General features: G+C 44.1%; 1 protein-coding gene across 2 annotated transcripts in view; it reads left to right on the top strand.

The window, feature by feature from the left end:
- Positions 1-22,414, top strand: part of GADL1 (GAD like acidic amino acid decarboxylase 1) — a 618,248-nt gene that overhangs the window by 118,604 nt on the left and 477,230 nt on the right. For both annotated transcript variants that reach the window (XM_085630569.1, XM_085630571.1), the window contains exons 2-3: positions 4,045-4,211; positions 17,229-17,355. In XM_085630569.1, the coding sequence (XP_085486695.1) occupies positions 4,045-4,211; positions 17,229-17,355 (294 nt within the window). The remainder of the gene's footprint in view (positions 1-4,044; positions 4,212-17,228; positions 17,356-22,414) is intronic.

The raw sequence follows: 22,414 nt of genomic DNA, 5'->3' as shown, positions 1-22,414 counted from the left end.
ACACACACAACCACACACACACACAACCGCACACACACACACAACCACACACACAACCACACACACAACCACAACAAGCATTGGCATAGCCAATAGGTCTTGCCTTTGGGACCTTATAAGTGTTTAGCCACGCAACAGTTGATGTGGTTGCACCAAGGATATTGTGCTGCATAACTAAATACTTAGAAGGTCCCAAAAGTGAGACCAATTGGCTATGCCAATGCTTGTTTGATTTGCCTGCCTGCCCTTGGACCAGGCCCCACTGCTACATTTAGAGGGTCATTAGTATAGCGGGCGGATGTGATCCACCCGCTAAAAATCACCGCCTTCTTTCAAATTCCCCCCGCCACATTACCATGGCGGGTGGCACTTTTACCTGTTCAAAACCCTGTCTGGGACTGATTACGTTTTTTTTGTGTGAAATGTCTTAGCAGGAGCTGCACTAGTTTTTTATTGTAACAAGGGTGAGAGAAGACATCCCTGAGGTATATATATATCACTGAGTGACAATTGGCACTGGGTAGTTATACTTAATATTGCTTTCCCATAGACACATTTTTTGGTTTGCTAATAACTTTGGTGTTGTTTACCGAATCGTCACAAACCTTTCCGAAAGACAACGAAATTCACTTCAAACCCTTCCTGGAAAGTTTCAGGGTGATCTCTCAGGGGGGGTGAGGGATGGGGGGGATTGGGGGCCCTCCATTGCCCAGAAGGCAATAATCTCCTTGATTGCCCACAAGAGATGGGACCCTATTTTAAATCAGGTAACAACTTTGTAATTGAGAAAGAGCTGTCTCTGAAAAACAAAGTAGCCAAGGTCACCCAAACCTGCTTTTGACAGTTAAAACTGTTGAAAGCAATACTGCCATTTATTGATGGTAATTTACATATGCCATTTATAATTGTTTTAATATAATCCAGATTGGACTAAAGCCATGCAATGTATTTGGCTGCCCATGATTACCTCATTAACTTCGGTTAAAATAAATTGTAGCACTACGTCTGATTTCTAAGGTGCTGAAAAGAGCTCATATCTCTCCGTCCTGAAAAATTCCCACTATTTGCCAATGAAAAAAAAGTGATTTTAAAGCAGCTGCTTTAGCTCACCATGCACTGCATGCAGGTAACCAGACTTACTGGCTGGCAAGTTTAAATGGTACTCCCTGGCTCTTAAGCTGAGATCCAGCAATCACTATCTACTTTGTATTTCTAATGCCAAATCAGTCAGTGAAGGTGATCTTTTTTTTTCTGTTGATACAAATCTTAGAAAATTCAGACGGTATTTAAATTCTTATTTACTCAATCATTGCAGGTAAATAACTCTTACGTTCAATCAATACAGCCATAGTGCCACTGAAGGATAACCTTCTATCGCATAATGTAGAGTGCAAGGTAAATCAGGGATAGCTCACTTTAGAAATTCCCTTTGCACAGATCATAGATCATAGGCATCTTATGTGTGGGTAGTTGCACTAGGGCATTCTGCGGAACCTCTGCACCCCTACATCCAGCACCCTATCTGATGGCAGAGCTAACTGCTCCAGCAGGCCATAGCACTGATATGCTTCAGTACACACAGACCCAGTGGTCATTGCCCTCGGTGGCCTATATAGAGCTTCAGGCTGAATTTCACTAATGCCGCGTGGGATGGACGGTCCCTGAAACAGTCCAGGGCCTCCACCCTGTTACAGAGATCCAGCTGTGTCCTTGGACAGGATTCTCATCTGGTGTGCTTGCTACACACTCTTTCAGACAGGTAGTTGGACCTGGACACTGCAGGAGAGCCAGTGATTGGAGGGAGGGATGGACACACCGGAGTCAAAGTGTATCATCAGGATCAGGCAGGCAGGATGAGATTCACAGGAGCCATCAGATCCAGTGAAACCAAATCTTTTTAGGCAGGAGAAGAAAATTAAGATCATGCAGGTCAAGTCAAGGGTCAGGATTTGATCATATTAACAAGGAGCACTTATGGGATGGGAAGGATCTCTGGTTTTTTTTACCAAAATAAGCAAGATGGGCAAAGGATGTTATGGCCCTTGCCATTCCCTATCCTGATCTTTGCACAAGCTATTGCCTCATTACAGGTATGATCAAAAGTACAGTAAATACAATTGGCAACTGTTTGGAGCCTATGACGACAAACTTTCGGTGGAAGAGTGGTGGCGGTCGGGGACCGCTGCACCAGCTATGTGACCGCTGTTCTACTAGTACGGTGGTCGGACCTCCAGGGGATCCCTGGTGGTCTTGCAGCAGTCTGGGGAAGGAAAATGCTTGGCGGTGCTGCTATGGCACCGCCAAGCATAGTATGAGTTTCCACACCCACAGCCATTTCATGGTGGTAAGCCTGCCATGAAAAGGCTGCTGGAGGGGAAACAAAGAGGGCCCTACAGGGCCCCGTGTTGCCCCTGTGAACTGGGATGTATGCAGGGGGCACATGTTGTGCCGCCCTGCCTGCATGCTCCCTCTTTCAAGCATGGCATGAACTGCACAGTCCATGTCATGACAGAAAGGCCTTAGATGCTCACACTGCAGTGCCTTTTCAATAGGCACTACAATGGGACCGCCTTGCCGCCCGCCCGCCCACCCACCAGACAACGAGGAACCTCGTAATCTGGCAGGTGAGCGGCAGTCGACTTTGGCAGACTGGCAGCGGGGTGCTGGCGTGGTACCCAACTCCCAGACTTCCAAAGTTGTAATCAGGTGCTTTGCTTGGCCAGCAACAATCAGATTGCCTTCGAGCTGCTTTTTAAGAAAACAAAAGAAAGACAAGAATCACACAAAGTTTATTTGTTTGCTTGGGGAGTTTTCTCCCCTTATCTCTTTTGGATTACTGATGTGGTGCACCTCTATGGTCTATATCATTGCCTGAAACGTATGTTGGGGAATGCACCTTGGCAGCAGGTGCTTGTAGTGTGTGCACATGTTTTTCAACTGTTGGGAGACTTGAATTTTCAGAGCACGGGTCAGGTGCGCTTTTTATGTCCAGCCAAAGAGAAGAAACACCCAAGATCACCTGCAATTCAAAAAGGCAGAGAAGACGTGGCTCTTCCTAAGATGATCAAACAGAACCAGTGATCATCAGTCGGAGGAGATGGAAAATAATGAACTCAGAATCATACCTGCTCAAAGCTGGGCACGGATCAACCTCAGGATATTAGGCACAGCCGCATGCGCATCTCCTCTCAATCATGTGTGCTACACACCACACATATGTGTAGATACGGGTTTGCAGTGAGCAACCACTGCTGGATATGACCAACTGTGATGCACCTCCCACATAGGCTACAATGCACTCACACAACCTCTCTCCATCTCTACACTGCAGTCTTGTAATCCTAAGCATCCCATCCCTCATCCCCTTGACTTCTCAACACACCAGAGAACAGTAAAAGAACACGATAAGATGAGAACACAAAATGAGGGCAACAATGGTCCTAATGAACAACATCGAAACACTACTCGCACCAGAAAAGCAAATGCTTTGAACTAAGCACACCCATGATCTAGCATCCTAACCACCCGCAAATGCTCTCTAGTGACTCATCAGGGGTCTGAAGTATCACATAGATGCAACTATCATGCAACACATGTGCAGAATGCTTTGCACGTCCACACCATTCCACCATTCCACCATACCACAGGGAAATAACATAATCAAGGGCTCTCTTATGAAAGCTCTCAAAGATGAAACTGGAAGTAGAAAAAAAACATTGAAAAATGTAATGAATTTCTCTGTAGAGCATTCATGATGCTAGAGTGAGACTGGCTGACAGCATAGTAATTGTTTTGAAATGTCTTTCAACAGCTTGACTATTTCAAGAAATGTCTACGCGTGAGGCACTATGCCTCAGGGAACTGAGTGCTTTATTTTCCTGCAGAAGAGCTCTCTCAGGTTTATGAGATAGTACTGTACTCCTAACTGAGCCTTAAGTAAAAGATGGCTGTAGTGAGTTTGATAGATTTAAGATATGAGCACACATACTCTTCCTAGTCTTTCTTCTGACTACATACTCATGCTGGTGAATGTTTGTCCCACAGTGGACCACCACACCTCAGAGATGATGAAGAAGACCGCTGTGCTGGTGGACGGGGTCGTTCTGAATGGACCAATTATCGATTCAAAAGCGGGGGAGAGGTTTGTGGAGGAAGCGTACCATATCATCATGGAAGATGCTGTAAAGAAGGCCACAGATGTAAATAATAAGGTATGACTTATTTGCGTTGAGGTGTACTTAAATCACATAACTTTTCAGTGTTTCCCTCTTCAGCAGTACTACCTCATGAAATAGATCTTGATCATCTATTTTTGCATAAAAAAATATAACTGAATTCTCTGACTGGTTACCCATGGTGTATTGCAATCAAGAAGGATAAGTGATGTCGAAGCAAGGGGGTAAGTCTAAGGATGGCAGCAAAGATGGTCTACCGGGTGCAGGTTTTGCTGAGTGGTTGGTGCTGGTAAAGGGAGGTGAGAGAGCTGACTCTATAGAACTAAAAGACAGAAGACATCTAGTGACTAAGGACTGTCTCACAATCTATTTTGGTTGCCATTATGAGTTGCCCTCTGTGGTAATTTAAGGCACTGCTTAGTCCAAACATCAATTTTCATCATATGTTAAAAGCAGATTTCTGGAGGTAGTAATGCATGGCAAGAATATTTTTGTATATTTATTGTGTTGCATTTAATTGGAGTGCTGATGTATTGTGTTGTTTTGTGTGGTTGTGTTTTGTGCTACATTATTGTAATGTCTTTTTGTTGTGTTGCACTTTGGTTCTAGCATTGCGTTTTATTTTACTTATTTTGGTATGGAGCTTTGTTAGACCTGCCTTCCTTGGCGTGATTTGCCTCCTAACTTTTTGCTTCAGACCTCCACTCCAATTTTTCTGACTTTGTTTTTGCTGGCCTTAGAACTCTGCACACTTTACCACTGCTGACCACTGCTAACGTGCTTGTGCTCTCTTCTTAAAACATGGTAAGATTGGCATATTTCCAACTGGCATATTTAATTTACTTGTAAGTCCCTAGTAAGGTGGCACTACCCAAGCCCATTGCATGTAAATTAAATGCTACTAGTGGGTCTGTATCACTGACTGTGCCACCCCTTAAGTAGCACTCTAAAGATGTCTCCAGCCTGCCATTTTAGCCTGTGTGTGCAGTTTTACAACTGCCAGGTCATCTGGCAAAATAAACCTTTTTCTAAGTCCAAACCTTCCTTTTAAATACATGTAAGTCACCCCTAGGTTAGGACCTGTACAGCCCAGAAGGCAGGGTGCAGTGTACTAAAAGATTGGGACATGTACTTGTACTTTTTAGTTTTACATGTCATGGTAGTGCAAAAATCCTAACCTGTTTTTCACTACTGCAAGGCCTACCTCTGTCCTAGGATAACATTGGAGTTACCCCGTTGCATTCAATAAGTTGTAACATCCGAATAGGAACAGATAACATAATCATGTTTGTGGTCTTTGAAATAGTAATGAAAAATCCTACATTATGGTGAAAATACCACTTTTAGAAAGTTGACATTTTTCTGCTTTAGCTATTTAGTGTCTTCAGCCTATCTCTGGGTAACAGCACTGGGTGTGGCTGACAGTTGGGCTTTGTGTATTCCTTCTATTTAAAAAATATATATTTTTATTAGTAGGTGCACAACATTTCACAAGCACAGTTCAGAGCAGCACAGTAACGGGTTAGTTTCCATCATGCATTAGTGTGGTAACAGTAAAACCATTAATACAACAACAAATGAGGGGGGTCCAAGTAGGTTGCAAATGGGCTATCACTTAGGATCTCAACCAGTGTATGAAGGGGAAAAGTCAGGCGAGTGGCCACCCTATCCAAAATACTGTCACCAAAAACAGGGCATAGACGACATCAGCGTGGCAAATATTGCATCCCCAAAGTGCGGCCCTCCATAGAGTATGGGTAACCAATCACCACAATGCCACTGCACTCCCGTGCATGTAACTATGTCTCCCAGCGAGTTCTTAGTTGGCTAGTTCACTCTCATTCCCAGATCACTATCCTTCCGACAATGAGTGATCATGGCCCCCGGGTTTTCAAATGTGTCTAGCTCTTCCTTCAATAGTATGGCTATCGGCCGTCTCATTACTATGCGTACCTCCCCTCTGTGGATCGCCTGGTCCTTTGACAGAGCCCATTCCCTGACAGTCGCTTCACATCTCACTATCACCTGTACAACCGTCAATTTCCATGTCATGGAAGTCAGTTGTTTGGCTTTCATGAGAGCCAAATCCATGAAACGGTTACCCCCTTGTTTGATATTGGACAGGGGAATAAACCCAAAAGGCACACCTTCAAGGTACATGGCACATCCTGATTCAGTGTCGCATTCAGACTCTGCACCACTGCAGTCCAAAATGCATCTACATCAGTGCAGGATCAGGTCATGTGCCGAAAATCTGCCTCCACCAATGCACAACGAGGACAGTGCTTAGGATTCCCTCCATATATAATTTCTTCGGAGTGAGCTAGGTCTGGCAGAAATAATTAAATTGAATCACTTTAAACCTGGTATTCCGGGACACTATATGTGGATAAGTCAACAGTTTTGCCCATTTCTGATCTGGAACTTCTCTGTCCAGTATCCTATTCCATTCCGCCAGGGGGTGTTCAAATCTTTCCAAACCAATCCATTGAGGGCTCCATAAAACCATCTAACCAGATGTCTGCTCTTTTCAAGGGACAGCAGTAAATGTAGGACATTGTGTGTCTGAGATTCATCCACCCCAGTCTCCCAAAGAGTTGTAAATGTCTGGGATAATGCCTCATTGGTGAGAAACTGCCCATGTGTCAAGCCATGTGCTTCAACAAGGACCTACAGGGGTTTCAGCATGATGGCTTCCAAGCAGTCACTGACTGTCACAAATCCCACCTCCGTCCACCTCTTCACTTGGGCTGCCGAGAAGTAAGCAGTGAGATTTCCATGTGGTAGCCTCACCAGAGGCACCTACGGTGCATACAATAGACACTGCCCTGTCCATCAAATGCTGCGTCACAAGCATCAGAGTGCCATCACCAAGAGCACATCATCCTTCCCCCTCCCAGCAGGCGCCTCAGTATTCAGGCAGGAAAGGTTCACTGGTTAGACACAGCCCCATGGATCCTAGCCTGGTCTGATTCATGCCATCTAGCTAAAGTGCAATCCATTGCAGCTGAGCAGCCAAATAATATAGCTCAAAATCCGGCACCCCCAGACCCCCTTCGAAATAGGCCATCTAAGAGCATCCAAGGACACCCTGTGACATATTCCATCGCAGATTAGTTCTCTCAGCAGTAAATCTAATTATTTATACCATGAGGTGGGCAACCAGGTTGGTAAACTAATAAGGCAACCTGGAGCGAGCACCAAAAGGATACACACACCCTCAGGGAGCGCAACACAACCCCCATGTTACTCTCTCGCATGTCTTCTACGGAATGATAAATAAAAAATCCCAGATATTGAAATATTGAAGGGGCACAGTCGGTCTGAGTCAGGTAGTACCAGAAAAATACAGGTCTTCACCAGGTTCACTCGGAGTCCGGATAACTCATCAAACTTGCGTAAGAGCCGTAACATGAATGGGACATCAGTGACCATGTTGGACACGTACAGGAACAGGCCATGAGCATACAGTGATATCAAATGCTTACTACCAACTACCCAAATACCCCTGCTCCTCCCTCGGAGTCTGCATAGCTCCACCAGTGGATCAATAGCAAGAGCGAACAGGGGCGTGGACAACAGGCAGCCCTGCCTGGAACCCCAACACATCATATGAGTTTGACACAATCTGAGCTGTCCAGACCTGCGCAGTAGGGTTGGTATATAATAGACGGACACCAGCCAGCCATGAGGCCCCAAGCTGAATTATTATCATGACCACTTCCACATATCTTGCTTAAGATCTTAAACTCCATGTTTAACATGGACAATGGGTGATATGCCATCGGGTCACCCCTGCGTGGTCATCTTTGTGAGGGGAACAACCTTTGAGTCCCTGGTGGTAGCTGGCAACTCCCTCTGTTCTAGTGCCCCATTATAAGGGCAGCTAAACACAGGGCCAGTGACCCAGCAAGCGTGGAATAAAATTCAGCTGGCAGGTCATCTGTTCCTGGTGTCTTGCACAGTGCTATGTTCTGAGAGATGTTGAGAGGTAATGAGCCCCCCTACTCCTCCCCTGCGATCAGAGTTAGCCACCATAGTGTCAGAGGAGGCAGGAACATTTTCACGCAACTACCACCTCCATCTTCCGTATAGTCCAGTATAGTACTCCCTAAAGACGTCATTAATCTCCACCTTGGAGTACACTCATCACCCATAAAGCTGTGTCATACAAGTTATCAGGGCCCCACGGGACACAGGGTGCACTAACCAGGCCAACAGTCTGCCCTCCCTACCCTTACCCCCTCATTTGCCCTGGTTATATAATCTTTGAAGTTGTGGTATCAGAGCTTCTCAAGAATGACATTTACTGCTCCTTGGCTTCCGCCACTGGGGGACAATGTCTACGCGGCTGCCTAAGTCATGTATGGACCCTTACAATGACACCAGTTCGCAATCGAGCTCCCTCCAAACACCCAACATCGCACCCATTCAGTGTCCGCAAAAGTCTGCCTTGAAGATCTCCTACTTGACAAAGTATTCCAAGGTCATATCCAAGTTATGTGCAAAGCAGTCTGATATGGCCTCCTGTAGGTACTCTCAGCAAGTGTTATCTTCCTGGGTCAAAGGCGCCACACAGGGATCATCGGCCTCAGTGTATTCAACTGCAGTCCCAGCAGGAGTGGGTTGTGGTCATAAATAGTGAAACCCAGGTATTTGATAGGGTGAACAAATTGGCATGGGGTGTGGAACACAGGACTGTAGCCAGGTGGACACGAAGAATGTAAAGGCTAGAGTAGAAGAAGTGATCCTTCTCCCCACTGTGTTGAGTCCTCCAAATATCTTCAAACCCCCAACTGGTTGCCCAGTCTCGAAACCCCTTCGAAATCCTGTGTGCCAGTGCCCCAGGGGGCGGCGGAGTAGGTCGGTCCAGAGTGGTGTCAGCCTCACAGTTAAAATCCCCCTCAATCATCATGTCCCTTCCATGAAGGGAACTCAGTTGTGCCAATAGGTGTACCAAAACTGCAGCTGGTCCTGATTAGGTGCATTCACACACCCAAGATTCAGGGGTTTACCATCTAACATCCTGTCCATAATGACGTATCTACCCTCTCCGTCTACTCGGACTTGTGTGGCTTCGCAGGGGATGTGTGCCTGGACCCAGATCATGGCGCCCAAGCATATGTGGAATACCCTGGAGGCACTGTACTTCCGCAGTGGTGAGGTGTGTCTCTTGTTAGAAAGCTATATGCACAGCCCTGTGCTTGAGGAAAGTGTATACTTTATGCTTCGGGCAGCCGTTCCCATGCCTCTAATGTTCCAATTCAATATTCTAAAGTCAGCTTGTGCCATGGCCATAAGCATGCTGTTTAAACCTGCCCAGGGCCCCCCGCATCTCATCATCTAAAGTGTGACTCTGAAACCCATATAACAAGTGTACTGGATGGCTAATTTACTTAGACTCTCCCTCCTTCATCTGCTCATACCTTCCTTAATCCTACCATCTGCCTGAGGTGGTAAGTTCAGAGCTGTAAATGACACTGGCCTCTGCTCTCCTCTTTGAAGACCATGGTTTACGACTCCTCCCCCTGGCCTGGCATTCCTATGGAACAGCACACTGCCCTCCCAGCAGAGCTGGTCAACCCCAGGGGCTCTTTATCACCTCTACAAGGCAGATACCTATGGTACCCCCTGCATTAGCATGCACAACATGGCAGGCACCGCACAGTGCCTGCCACGTTGTGCATGCAAATGCACAAGGTGCATCCACAGCATTGTGGTGCACAATGTTGTGGATGGGGGATGCCACCGTGGCAGTGGCATCCTAATTGATGGTCCCAGCACCGCTAGGTTTCGTCCGCCATCCTAATAGACCCCTAGGTTTCTATTGTAAAGATTCCAAATTGGCAATTATTATTTGTACATTGTTTATTTCTCTTTCTCACTGGCAAGCCCGTCTGCACCCGTCCACGTCCGACCGGGGCCAGGGGCCACGATTCCTGCTCTGATCAGGAGGTCATCCATAAGGTATTCAAAGGAGCAGTTGTTGAGCCTTAAAAACGCTCTACTCCCCGAGTGTGAGCTTTTAAATCCGGAATCCTTGTGCTTTAACTGTCCATGTTGCAGTTTTGCATATAACATGGACTTATATAAAGGTTATAGCTCACCTATTGCCCCTTTAAGGTTTAATAAGGCCCAGGTTAAGGCAGATATGAATCAGCGCAAAATTTACGAAAATTATTATGTTTTTTATAAAATAAATTGTCGATCCCTCCCCAAACATAAGTCAGACATTTTCTGATCTCTTGGTCAATGAACACCCTGATGCCATTTTTCTTACGGAAACCTGCATACAGGAGTGTTATGGACCGGACATTGCGTTTGCTTTACCTCCCAACTACTTAATAGTTAGGAGAGACAGGATTTTAAAAGTGGGTGGTGGTATTGCAATTATTTATAAAGATTGCTACACTTGCAAATTTGAAGACTTACCTTTTATAGGCTGTGAGTCTGCACTATTTAAACTTATCATTAGTCCGCAGGTTACATTTTCTGGTATCTTGCTCTACCGCCCCCGGGACCTTCCGGGGTATGGGCGGACTCTTTTCCCAATCTAGTTGCTCCGTATCTCCTGGACACCACTAACTTAACTATTTTGGGGGATCTTAACTTGCATTTTGATGATCCAGCATGCTCTATTAGCGCTACACTCATTTTAGATCTAGCAGCTATGAACATTTCATTATGTAACTCGGGTTCTACTCACGTAGCGGGTCATTTACTGGACCCCATTTTCTCTAACTAGCTGGAAGCTTTTAACAAGATTTTAATTGAGAGTGCCCCCATTACCAGTCCAATGTTTGTAGCTAATGGGGATGTAATACATAATTGGTTACTTAATTCCATTGATGCCTGCCTACCACTTTCGGACAAAAAGATGAAGAACGACCGGCCTCCGGCCCCCTGGTTCTCTGATAGTCTAAAAGAAGAAAAAAGTAAATGTAAAGCGTCTGAGAGACACTGGAGAAAGAACTATGCCCCAGATACTAAATTAGCCTATAAATTGGCAATAAGAAACTTAGCTGCACGAGCTGAGCATGTGACAGCCACTATTACTAAAGCTCAAAACAATGCCAAAATACTATTCAAACTTGTAGAAGAACTATCGGGCACAAAGTGTCTGCCTAAATCTCCTGATCTCAGTAAATCACAATGTGATGACCGTGCCAAGTTCTTTCTCAACAAAGTAGAAAATATCTATGTCACACTGAAGCAAGTCCAACCAGTTGATAGCCAACAGAACATGATGACTCTCGATCAACCTATTATAAGTACAATCCCTCAGGCTAGAACATCTCTGACAGCCACTAGCAATCTAATAACTTGGGTACCTCTAGATATCAACTCCTTAAGGCAAATTTTGAATAGCTTGAAATCTGGTTCCCCTAGGGACCCTGTCCCTCATTCTGTGCTTCAGAAATTTGAAAAGCCATTCCTGATACTAATTATGGAGTTGCTTAATACCTCCCTAATGGAAGCTAAGGTACCATCTATGTGGAAACATGCCATGGTTCTTCCACTTTAAAAAAAAGTCATTGCTGATCCTACACAACTATCCAACTTTTTACCCATCTCTTTGCCCTCTGCCTTTTCGAAAATGTTGGAAAAGCATGTCAACATTCAATTATCATCTTTTGATGAATCACATAATTTCCTACCTAGCTCACAGTCTGGTTTTCGCCCAGGCTTTTCTACGGAGACCACCTTATGAGGTGTCACAGAAATGGTACGCAACCGTGTTGATAATGGTGATACCGTGGCACTTATACTCCTTGATCTAAGTGCCACGTTTGACACGGTTTCTCATGCACTGCTTTTGCAAGCTTTGCAGTTCTTGGGAGTGACTGGCGTAGCACTCAACTGGCTAAAAGACTTTCTGGTGGATCGCACCTTTCAAGTTTTTTCTCCTACATCCAGTTCAAAAACGTACTCTTCACCCTATGGTGTCCCTCAAGGTTCTATCCTGAGTCCTTTGTTATTTAATATCTATGTTAGGCCTTTGGCGCTGATTGCTGAAGAATCGGGGCTCTCCCTTTTCTCCTACGCTGATGACACCCAGATTGTCTTCTCTCTATCAGCTGACATAGCATACAACCCATCTTCTCTCCAATTAGGATTGAGAAACATTGCAGGATGGATGCAAGCCAATCTGCTTAAATTAAATGGAGAGAAGACTGAGGTGATATTACTGGGCAGGAAAAAGGACTTATGGGGCCCCCGACATTGGCCATCCGAAATGGGTGTCTTACCTCAACCCAGTCAGCAGGTTCGGAACTTAGGGGTCATAATCGATGAACAGCTTTCAATGAGGCAGCAAGCTGTGAAAGTGTCGTCCACTTGTTTTACCATCGTTAAATGGCTCAGGAAAATCCTCTGGATGATGCCATCTTCCATACAACATACTGTGGTCCATGCCCTTATTATATCTAGGCTGGACTATGTCAACATTCTTTATCTTGGAGCCAATAAGGATGTAGTACGTAAGCTGCAATTGGTTCAAAATGCGGAGGCCAGGCTGCTTTGTAAGATCCCCAAAACAGCTTCCGTTTCAGGCGCCCTTCGTGACCTGCATTGGCTCAGGGTTGAGAACCACTTAAAGTTCAAAGCCTTGAGCTATATGTTCAGAATCAAAAGTGGTAAAGCGCCTCAATATCTGAAAGCTTTAGTTCATCTTTACCTTCCATCACGTCCTTTACGTTCGGCCACACAGGTTAACTTCACGGTGCCGAGGATCAGGCTGTCCCGCATGGGCGGCCGGTCGTTTTCTTATCTTGGTCCATTGATGTGGAACTCCCTTCCGATGGCACTTCAGACTGAAACCAGTTACGAGAACTATCGTAAGGGTTTAAAAACCTGGCTGTTTAATATGTAGAGATTATCTTTCTTGTCCTTCCTCTGCCCTGAAAGGCGGCATCGGGAATTCCTTGGGTAGCTGTGCGCCTAATAAGACTAAATTAACAATAACAATAACACTGTATTTTTATTGTGCAATGTTATAGAAATCATTATTGATTGTTTTCCCAAGGGAAGGGGATGTGTTATACCTTGATTTCTAATAATGCATCCTTTCCCTGGTTACCCATTCCCTGCTGCTCAGCCAGTATCCAGCCAATTATCGGCCTATTTCTCTTTTACCAGCCCTGGCCAAGGTTTGTGAGAAGGTGGCTTTTCGGCAGCTTGAGACCTTTGCTGAAACATCGGGTACTTTACACCCGGCCCAATCTGGGTTTAGAACTGTCTATAGCACGGAGACCGCTCTGGTGGAGATGTCGGAAGCAATCAGGGAGTGCCTGGATGGGGGCGGCAGGGCGGCCTTGATTTCACTGGACTTCTCTGCCACCTTCGATACGGTGCCACACCAGCTTCTCCTTGCCCGGCTATCATCTATCGGCGTTGCCGGTCCGTCATGGGAGTGGGTCAAATCCTTCCTGGATGGTCGCACGCAGCAGGTCTGCATGGCTCCTTTTTCATCCTCTGTCAGGATACTCTCTACGGGGGTTCCTCAGGGCTCTACTCTGAGCCCTCTTCTTTTTAATATATATCTGACCCCTTTGATTTATCTGGCAGAGGAGCTGGGAGCAAAAATAATAGCGTATGCGGACGATACCCAGTTGCTATTTACCTGGAGGGGCTCGGATCTGGACACTAACATCGCCTAGACGTGCCTAGTGTCCGTATGTCACTGGCTTGCGCAGGCCCATTTGAAGTGCAAAGAGGACAAGTCGGAGGTTCTCCTGTACGGCCAGTTTCCTCCAGCCTTCAGACAATCTCTGTGGCCTCCAAGATTTCCCTTGTCCTAACTCTGAGGGAGGCCCGGCAAAAACCTTAGGGGTGTGGTTCAGCGAGGATCTCTGGTTCGCTGATCATGTTAAAAAGCTCACTGGAGTCTGCTTTGGCACCCTCAAAGCCTTAAGAAGGTTCTTTCACTTACTCCTTAGAGAGGCTAAAGAGACGGTAGCCCGTGCCTTGACTCTCTCCCGCCTCAACTATGCCAATGCTTTGTTCATTGGCATTCCTGTGTATTTGCTGAAAAAACTGCAAACTATACAGAATGCCGTAGCCAGACTCCTGTTCAACATCTCTAGGAGATCTAGTGTTCGGCAGCATTTACGAGATCTGAACTGGCTGCCTGTAGCCCAGCGGGTACAATTTAAGGCCCTAACCCTTTCACACAGGGCCCTCCATGGCCAAGGCCCTGTGTATCTCAGGAGGCGTTTTGCTCTGTATGTGCCCAATCGATCCCTGCGGTCTGCCTCTCTATGTCGGATGACTATTCCGCGATTTCGTAGGTCACGTTTGGGGGCCAGTCTCTTTCTGTAAAAACAGCAGTTGCCTGGAATGCTCTCCCCTCGGATCTACAGCACATTCAAGACTTCCGTATTTTTAAAAAACGTTTAAAGACGCATCTGTTCAGTCAGCTCTTCTAAATGGCTCTTGCTTGCTCCACCCCCAGCTCACTCCCACACCAGGACACTCTAGAGTATTTGTGCGTGCTACAAGCTCTTTATAACATAACAGTATGAATGTGAAGTATATGTGGAATGTTAGAACGACTTTCCCATAGAGTTCCCACACTGCACCCGTCCTCCGTGGGCTCCCTGTGTCACTCCTTTGGGTGATTCCTTGGGGTCCCAGGGATTCTACGTGCTCTAGGCACTGTGTCTAGTGAAGTCGTTGTTATTATACAATTTTTTTAGTATTTGGTTCGGTCTCCCACTGGAGCCCGCTGGGTATTGTGCTATTTACTGTCGTTCAATTGATTACGTATTGTGTGCTTTCTGCTCTAATCTCGTATAGAGATTAGTAGAGAGTGTTTAGTAATAAATACATATATTATATATAACACTTGTGTGGTTCTCCTTTCATTTGATTACTCAGGAGGTTCTGATCTGGTAAAACAAGCTGCTTTACATTCCTTCAAGACTTAGCCTGAATGCTGCTTTCCATATCTACCACTAGGATAGCTTTCATAAAGGTTATCTTTAACCTATTCACCATAAGGGTCATTTGGACTGATACCGGGTGTCCACTTTAGTTAGTGGACAGCAGATACCAGGCCAACTTCTCACAATTAGTACATCTTGAGAGTGGCACTTTATGGGAGCGGGAAACAACTCCTGCTGCTGCAAGGGGGGTTAGGGACAGTTCCCTGTCAAATTCCTCACCCCACCATGGAAAGATCAGAATTGGGCCGCATGGGTTGTGTTAAGTGTTGTCAGAACAGAGTGAAAACAGCATTGGCTTTCTAGCTCAGCCTTGGAGTATAACATCTTCCACGTTAAAGGGCATGCCGTTAAAGCAACAAAGGAATATATTGCTTGCAGGGTCACTTTAGGGTCTGCAACTGTTGGAAGTAGTATGGACTGCTCATTTCCCATTTTAAGTTAAGCATTTCCGAGAGGAGTCAGATCTGTCACACTTTTTAAAGTGTACTAGAAATGTTTCCATCCCCTTGAGCAAGTAATGTCATGCCCATTGTTTTGTAAAAATATCAACAGTGCCTACAATATTTCTTAGTCAATCCAGTCCCTATCAGCCCTGAGACTGCCCACATCCAGGCTCCCTAACACCCACCATCAAGAGATAAGGAATGTGGGGGCATATTAACAAGCGGCAGCGATAATTATCGCTGGCTGCACCTACCGCGAGTTTCCCTAACTCCGGGTATCGCTGGAATTCATCGCCAAGCTAGCGCTGTATTTACAACGCTTAGCGCATTGGGGATGAAAATTCCAGCGATAGCAGGGAAACGTCCCAACATCGCTGGAAAAACAGCGATGTTCCCTGCAAAACAGCGATGACCTTGCTGATACGACCCTGTGGTCGTAACCCTAAATTCCACCTCCCATGCAAAGTATGCCTAACACTGGAATTTAGCAGACGTTAAAATCCAGCGTTAATGGCCGGTTAGCGCGATCTTGTTTGTCGCTACGCCGGCCGGGACATTGTTGTAAATATCACGAAGCTGCCTTCGCAATATATTCCCATGTAGTCTATTGAGGCACGCCTACTTTGCATCTCATTAATGATGCGATGCAAAGTGGGGGCTAAATCACGGAAACACGCGCCAGCGTGTCCTTGCTAATATTGTGATAAAATTATCGCCGCCTTTCGGCTGAAAACGGATGCTAAAGCGGTGATAATTTTATCTCCCCCCTCTTGTTAATATGCCCCGTGAACTTGCTGGCCTGGACTACATAGCTCGACTGACTCAGCTAGCCAGGTACAGCAAACGGGAGGTGCTCGGTGGGTGCAGGTGGGAAGTGCCAGTGCGGAAGCCCCCTCTCTCCTGTAGCATTGGAAGCATGCAGTGTCTTACACGTGTTGTGGTCACATTTAACTGCACCAAACAGTCTGGATATTGAAAAATACATTTCTGTATAGACCCCCCCCCCCCCCCCCCACAAGTACTGGCAAAATTAATCACAGACTTCTTTCAATATCTATGTCTGGAACATGTGTGGAATCTGGAGACAACTCATTACTCAGCGATGATACAAAAACCTTTCAAAAAATTATGAACTACTTATGAACCTTAAAGATCCTGGAGAGAATGGAATTACACTTAATTCCAATCATCCTCAAAGGGAGATGAAGGGATATCTGTTAAAGTCGTAGATGGACTCCATACATGGTGATAAATTACATGGAAGCCACTGTCCAAGGATTTCATGCTCAATACCCTATTCAAACTAATTTAATTATTGGGATAGTTGACCTGTGATTTCTTGACAGGCTTCATTGATTCAGGGAGTGTGTCTTTGATCATGGGTGAATCAATTGCATGTCAAACTCCAAACAAATCCAGGATGTGGAAACAAGTAAAATTGTTTTTCTCTGTGGGTGTATTGCACTGTGGTGCAGTACAAGAATATCATAACCAGAGTATCATCTGACATATACATTGTGTTGTACATATTATTGACAAAAACAGCACCATTGTAGTAATGAATAGAATATCTACATAATACTTCTACCTACAATAATTACTGATTTCTATGGATTTGGCAGTGAATATATTTGGGTTGCTTATATTTTCTGATATTGCTGTAGGTTTGTGAGTGGCTGCCTCCAGAAGAACTGAAAAAGCGAATTGACCTAGAGTTGCGAGACAGAGGGGAAACACACCAGCGACTCTTGCAGCTATGCCAGAACACTATACGCTACAGTGTCAAAACAAGTATGCACTCACATCATTTACAATTCAGTTTTACTGCACGTGAAGTTCTGTAAATAGAGTAACATTTTGTTTTTTCAAGGATGCATCTTACTACCCAATGGTCCCATGATGTTTTAAGTTTAACGTGTATAAAACTAACAGTAGAATGCTAATGTGATTAGTGTGCCTTGGAAATCCTACATCATATTACAGTTCACTGGAGAATTTCACAATCTTTGTGAACAAAGCTGCATTAAAGATAGTGTATGCTACACATAGTGGTATGCATGTAAATGCATCTTCTAGTGGCCCATTGTAACAATAACCGCTGATCATTTTGGCATTAAGAAAATGTACACATGGTAGGTATGTTATTATTTTCCTGGGATTCAAATGAGTTTTCCTTGGGCATAACTACATCTGGTCTCCCAGAATACAGGAGAGTAAGGAAAATCACAGGCCTTTCTTTGAAACATATGTTCTCTTACCATGAGAGTTATATATAATGACCATTTCACACACGTAATGCAGCCTGGTCCACATGAGTATCAGGAGGCATGTGGGTCCACTTAGTTTGCTTCCTCTGGGGCCTATGTGGGCCTGATAGCTGTAGGTACACCTTGCTGACTTTATTTATGAACATCTGGATCTACTGTGTTGACTTGTTCTTGGTAACATGTGACTCCATCATATTTACTGCATCCTGAGACAAATGGATCTACCCTACTCATGTCTTCCTGGATACATGTGGATCTCCCAACTCATGTGAAACCTATAGACCCACCCTAATCATGTTCCCCCTTAAAATGTAGGGTTTGCCCAACTCATTTCATCCTTTAAAAATGTGGATTTTGTTTGCTCCAGTCCTCCTTAAAACTTTTGAATCTTCTTTCTTACTTCATTGTGGGAACAGGTGTAACCAACCTGCTCATGTCCTCCTGAAAACATGTGGATCCTCTGGTCACTTCATTGTGGGAACAAGTGGTTCGGACCTGGTCCTGTGCTCCTGGAAATGTGTGGATTCCATGCTTACTTCATCCTGAGAACTGGTGGACCAAGCTTGCTCATGTCCTTCTGGAAACACGGTGAACCCCATGCTCACTACATCCTGTGAACAGGTGGATACAATCTGATCATGTCCAGATTGGTCCCTGGGAACATGGGCTTCCGCCACAATATCAGCTTCCTGAAAACATGTGGATTCCCCTTCATTACACCCTTGAAATGTGTAGATCTATCTAGCTTGATTTCTCTTGAATACATGTGGATCTACACTGATTAAGTTTGAAACATGTGGATCCCCCAATTCACATCATCCTGAGAACAGGTGGATCTAACCTGCTCATGTCCTCTTTGAAACTTATTGTTCAGTGTGCTCACTTTATCCCGGGAATATGTCGATTCAGCCAGCTCACATCCTCCTGACTGTCCCTCCTCACTTTATCCTGGAAATGAATGATGCCACCCTGCTCACTAATTTTGGGAGTCCAAAATGTGAGTATCTTATCAGTTTTCCACTTGCACATCTGTTTATGGTGTCAGGGTGCATTGCTGCATGGTCCATAATCACCATTTAGATCTGTTTGGGGCCTTACTTATGCAAATGTAGCACCTTTTCAATTAGTGACACATCTTAAGCTGCCAAAAAGGCAATCTTCGAGTTCAACAAACAGAGGTCTTCAAACAACCAAGCTTCCGTTTGACTAATTTAAGTATGTATTACAAACTTTGTAAAGAGTGACTATTTGTGAGGCACGGTGACTATAAAATACATATTTTATGAAAGATATAGCTGTATGTGTGTTTGTTATATACATAATCTTTCTTCAGTGTCTCCTCAAATAGCAGTAAAAAACTATTTCAATAAAGAATCTAGGATCATATTCTAGGTACTCTACAAGACACTAGAATTCAACTCTAAAGTATTGGGACTGTCTCTAATATTAAAACAATCTTTTTCTGAGTATTCCTCTTCAACTGTTCATTAGTTGTAAGATTTTAAGCAAACCTTCACATGAATAATTTTGCATCTGGAACTTCACTCTCCAAAGTATATTAGCATTTTATGTATAAATCTAAATTGCAACTGAAAAAAATGAAGCAGGTTTAGAATTAGGAAGTGAAATGTTTTTTCAAAATGAAAGTATCAAATTTCCAGTTCGAAATGCTAGCTAACTTTAACTCAAGCCCCTAAGAATACTTCGGATTCAATTCTGAGTCGATTTCTAATCATAAGTGCAAACTAACGGTCTTATACACAAACTGCACTTTGTAGTACGGTTTGTAGTACTACAGTGGAACTACAAAACCTTCTAAAAGGTTCTATTTATGATCTGCACTTTGTAGTAACTTAAACTTTTGAGTAAGTTTACTACTTTTCAGCATTCTACAAACTGTAGTAACTTACACTTTTGTAGTAATTTACACATTTGTAGTAAGTTCCTACCTCCATTATTTTCTATGGGAAGTTGTTATAGTAGCAGTGTTAGGCCATTTGTAGTGCTGAACTGACCAAACGTGTAAGTTACTACAAAAGTGTAAGTTTGTGAATGCCAAAAAGTAGTAAACTTATTTAAAAGTGTAATCTTACTCAAAAGTATAAGTGACCTTTATGAATCAGTAGTTTATTACAATTAAAGTCAAGATGCTAAATGACAAATTCAGAGACTGAGGTTTTTCTTTTGAAGAGAGCATGATACCGCTTTTCAGTGTTTTTTTTCTGTCAGGACACAATATCTGGCAAAATACTCAGGGAACACAATTCAATTCAATTCAATATAAGCTTTATTCGGTATGTACAGACAACCAAAAAAGCAGTTTTTGAAATTATAATACATTAAACAGGAACAAACATTTTTAAAAAAGATTTTAGCATATGGCAGCACTGAGATAGGACTCCCAGAGATTTGCGGGGCATCAACTTGTACCAGTTGCAGGACCTTGTCCACCTCATTGATGAACAATGAGAAGAGGAGCGGGGCGAGGACACAGCCCTGACAAATGCCTCGTTTCACATCAAAGTTTGACGTGCATTCGCCCCCGTCCCATATCGTACTTTACTTGACAGCGTCTCATAGAGCCTCGCAAGAAAACAAATAATTGGTTTAGGTGCACCCAGGCTAAACAGAGTTCGCCACAGAATTGAATGGTCGACGAGGTTAAATTCACTACTAAGGTCTGCGAAGCATGGGTACAATCTCCCTTCTTTTACACAGGTATATTTGCCTATTAATAAGTCAAATTTATGCACTGCGCTATAGTCCCCACCCCTTTCCTAAAGCCATATTGTACTGGGGAGAGTATCACCTTTTCGTTTGCCCACTCTTCTAACCTCATTAAAAGGACTTTGCTCATCACCTTGACTGTGGAGTCTAGAAGCGATAAGCGGCAGTGTTTTTTGCTTATGATTTGTTGCCCTTCTTAAAAATGGGGATAATAACAGACTTGTCCCATGAAGGGGGAATGTGTTTTGTCACAGCTGAGTTAAATACCCTGGTGAGAATGGACCCCCATAAATCTGTTGCAGCTTTGTATATGTCTACAGGGACCCCGTCTGGGCCCAGGGCTTTCCCCCTAGTGCTTCCCTTCAGGCCCATCTATACCTCCTCAATTGTAATGTTTAATGGTAAGGTGGGCCAGTTATGCTGTGTTATACTCAGTGCTCTCCCCACTTCATGATCTGATGGGTTAAAAATACTTGAGAAGTGAGCAACCCAAGCTTCGCATGTAACGTGAGATAACAACTCAGGAAACTAATCATTCTTTAAAAATGGTTTCTGCAGCCACGGTTAGCTTATCCTAAGCTGCCTCCTGTAATTCCCTTTTCCTGGCTGAAAGGGCAGTTTTATAATTAAACCGTAGGGTTTTGATTATAACATTGTCTCTGGGTTGGCAATGTGGAGCCCGTTTCAGTTGATTTGAGGCTAGTGTACATGTATGGCCAGACCAACTTCTACGTTGTCTGTTTTTTGCCTTGTTTGGGAGGATCAATATCCCATTAATAATAGCATTAATATTAGTAAATTTAATAGTATGCTGGATGGGAATGACAACATCGTTAAGACAATAGGGGATCTCTTCACCACATTTTATGAGGATTTCATGTAAGACTTTAATGGGGTCCACTCCATCCCTTTTAATACGAGCCCTGCTAGATCTTATTGGGGTGATATTAATTATGGCACTTGGATGGGCTATATCCTTTTTACCCTAGAAATAAACTGTCATTATGATACAGTTATGATCGCTCATTGCTAGCTGGGCTACCTTTGGAGTAGAACACAGGCTGCTTACACTAGAGGAAATCAACTCATGATCGATGATAGATGTAGAATTCTTCCTATGAAGGTTGGAATCAGGTTACCATGACTCTCGCGGGCACACTGTGACAATTCTAAGTTGTACTTAGCAATCATTAAGTTCAAAGCTCCACCTTAATCGTTATGTGGGTAATGTATGCAGTCGTCCCCCTGTTCGTTTTTCACCACACATACCTGAGTAGTAGACAGAGAGCAAATTTGGATATTAATATCCCCAAACCAAATGATCACAATGCTCTTATTGATTGAAATCAGTAGGATATCCAACCCCTTATGCAACTCTAAAATTACTTTACTACGGGTAGAATCAAACACATTATTGTAAAAATGGACCACAACCAAATCCCTTCCTCCTTTAGAGGTCAGCCACATTATTTGAGTGTGTACCCCAATCGTGACAACCCTCTTTATATTCACCGGTAACTTATTTGAAACAAGGATAAAAAGCCCCCCTTTCACCCTACCAGCAGAGGATGGTACAGCCTGTATCCAATGTGAAGAGAATCCTTCAAAATAAATAGGGGCGGTACACCAAGCATCTACTAAACAAATCCCATCAAGTTCATTGATAAAGTCATGCAATCCTAGGGAGTCCTTCTTTACTTATTAGACCAGCAATGTTCCATGTTGCAATTTTATAACCATTATCCATTATGTGCCCTAGTTTATCAGTAGAAGACATAGGGCCAGATGTACGACCCTAAATTGCATGCGCGAACGGGTTTGCGACCCGTTTGCGCATGCAAAATGGCCGAGGGCCA

This window comes from Triturus cristatus, chromosome 10 (genome assembly GCF_964204655.1).
Source record: "Triturus cristatus chromosome 10, aTriCri1.1, whole genome shotgun sequence".
Lineage (NCBI taxonomy): Eukaryota > Metazoa > Chordata > Amphibia > Caudata > Salamandridae > Triturus > Triturus cristatus.
The sequence above is the reverse complement of the archived record's forward strand: the minus strand, read 5'-3'. Positions and strand labels throughout refer to the sequence as shown.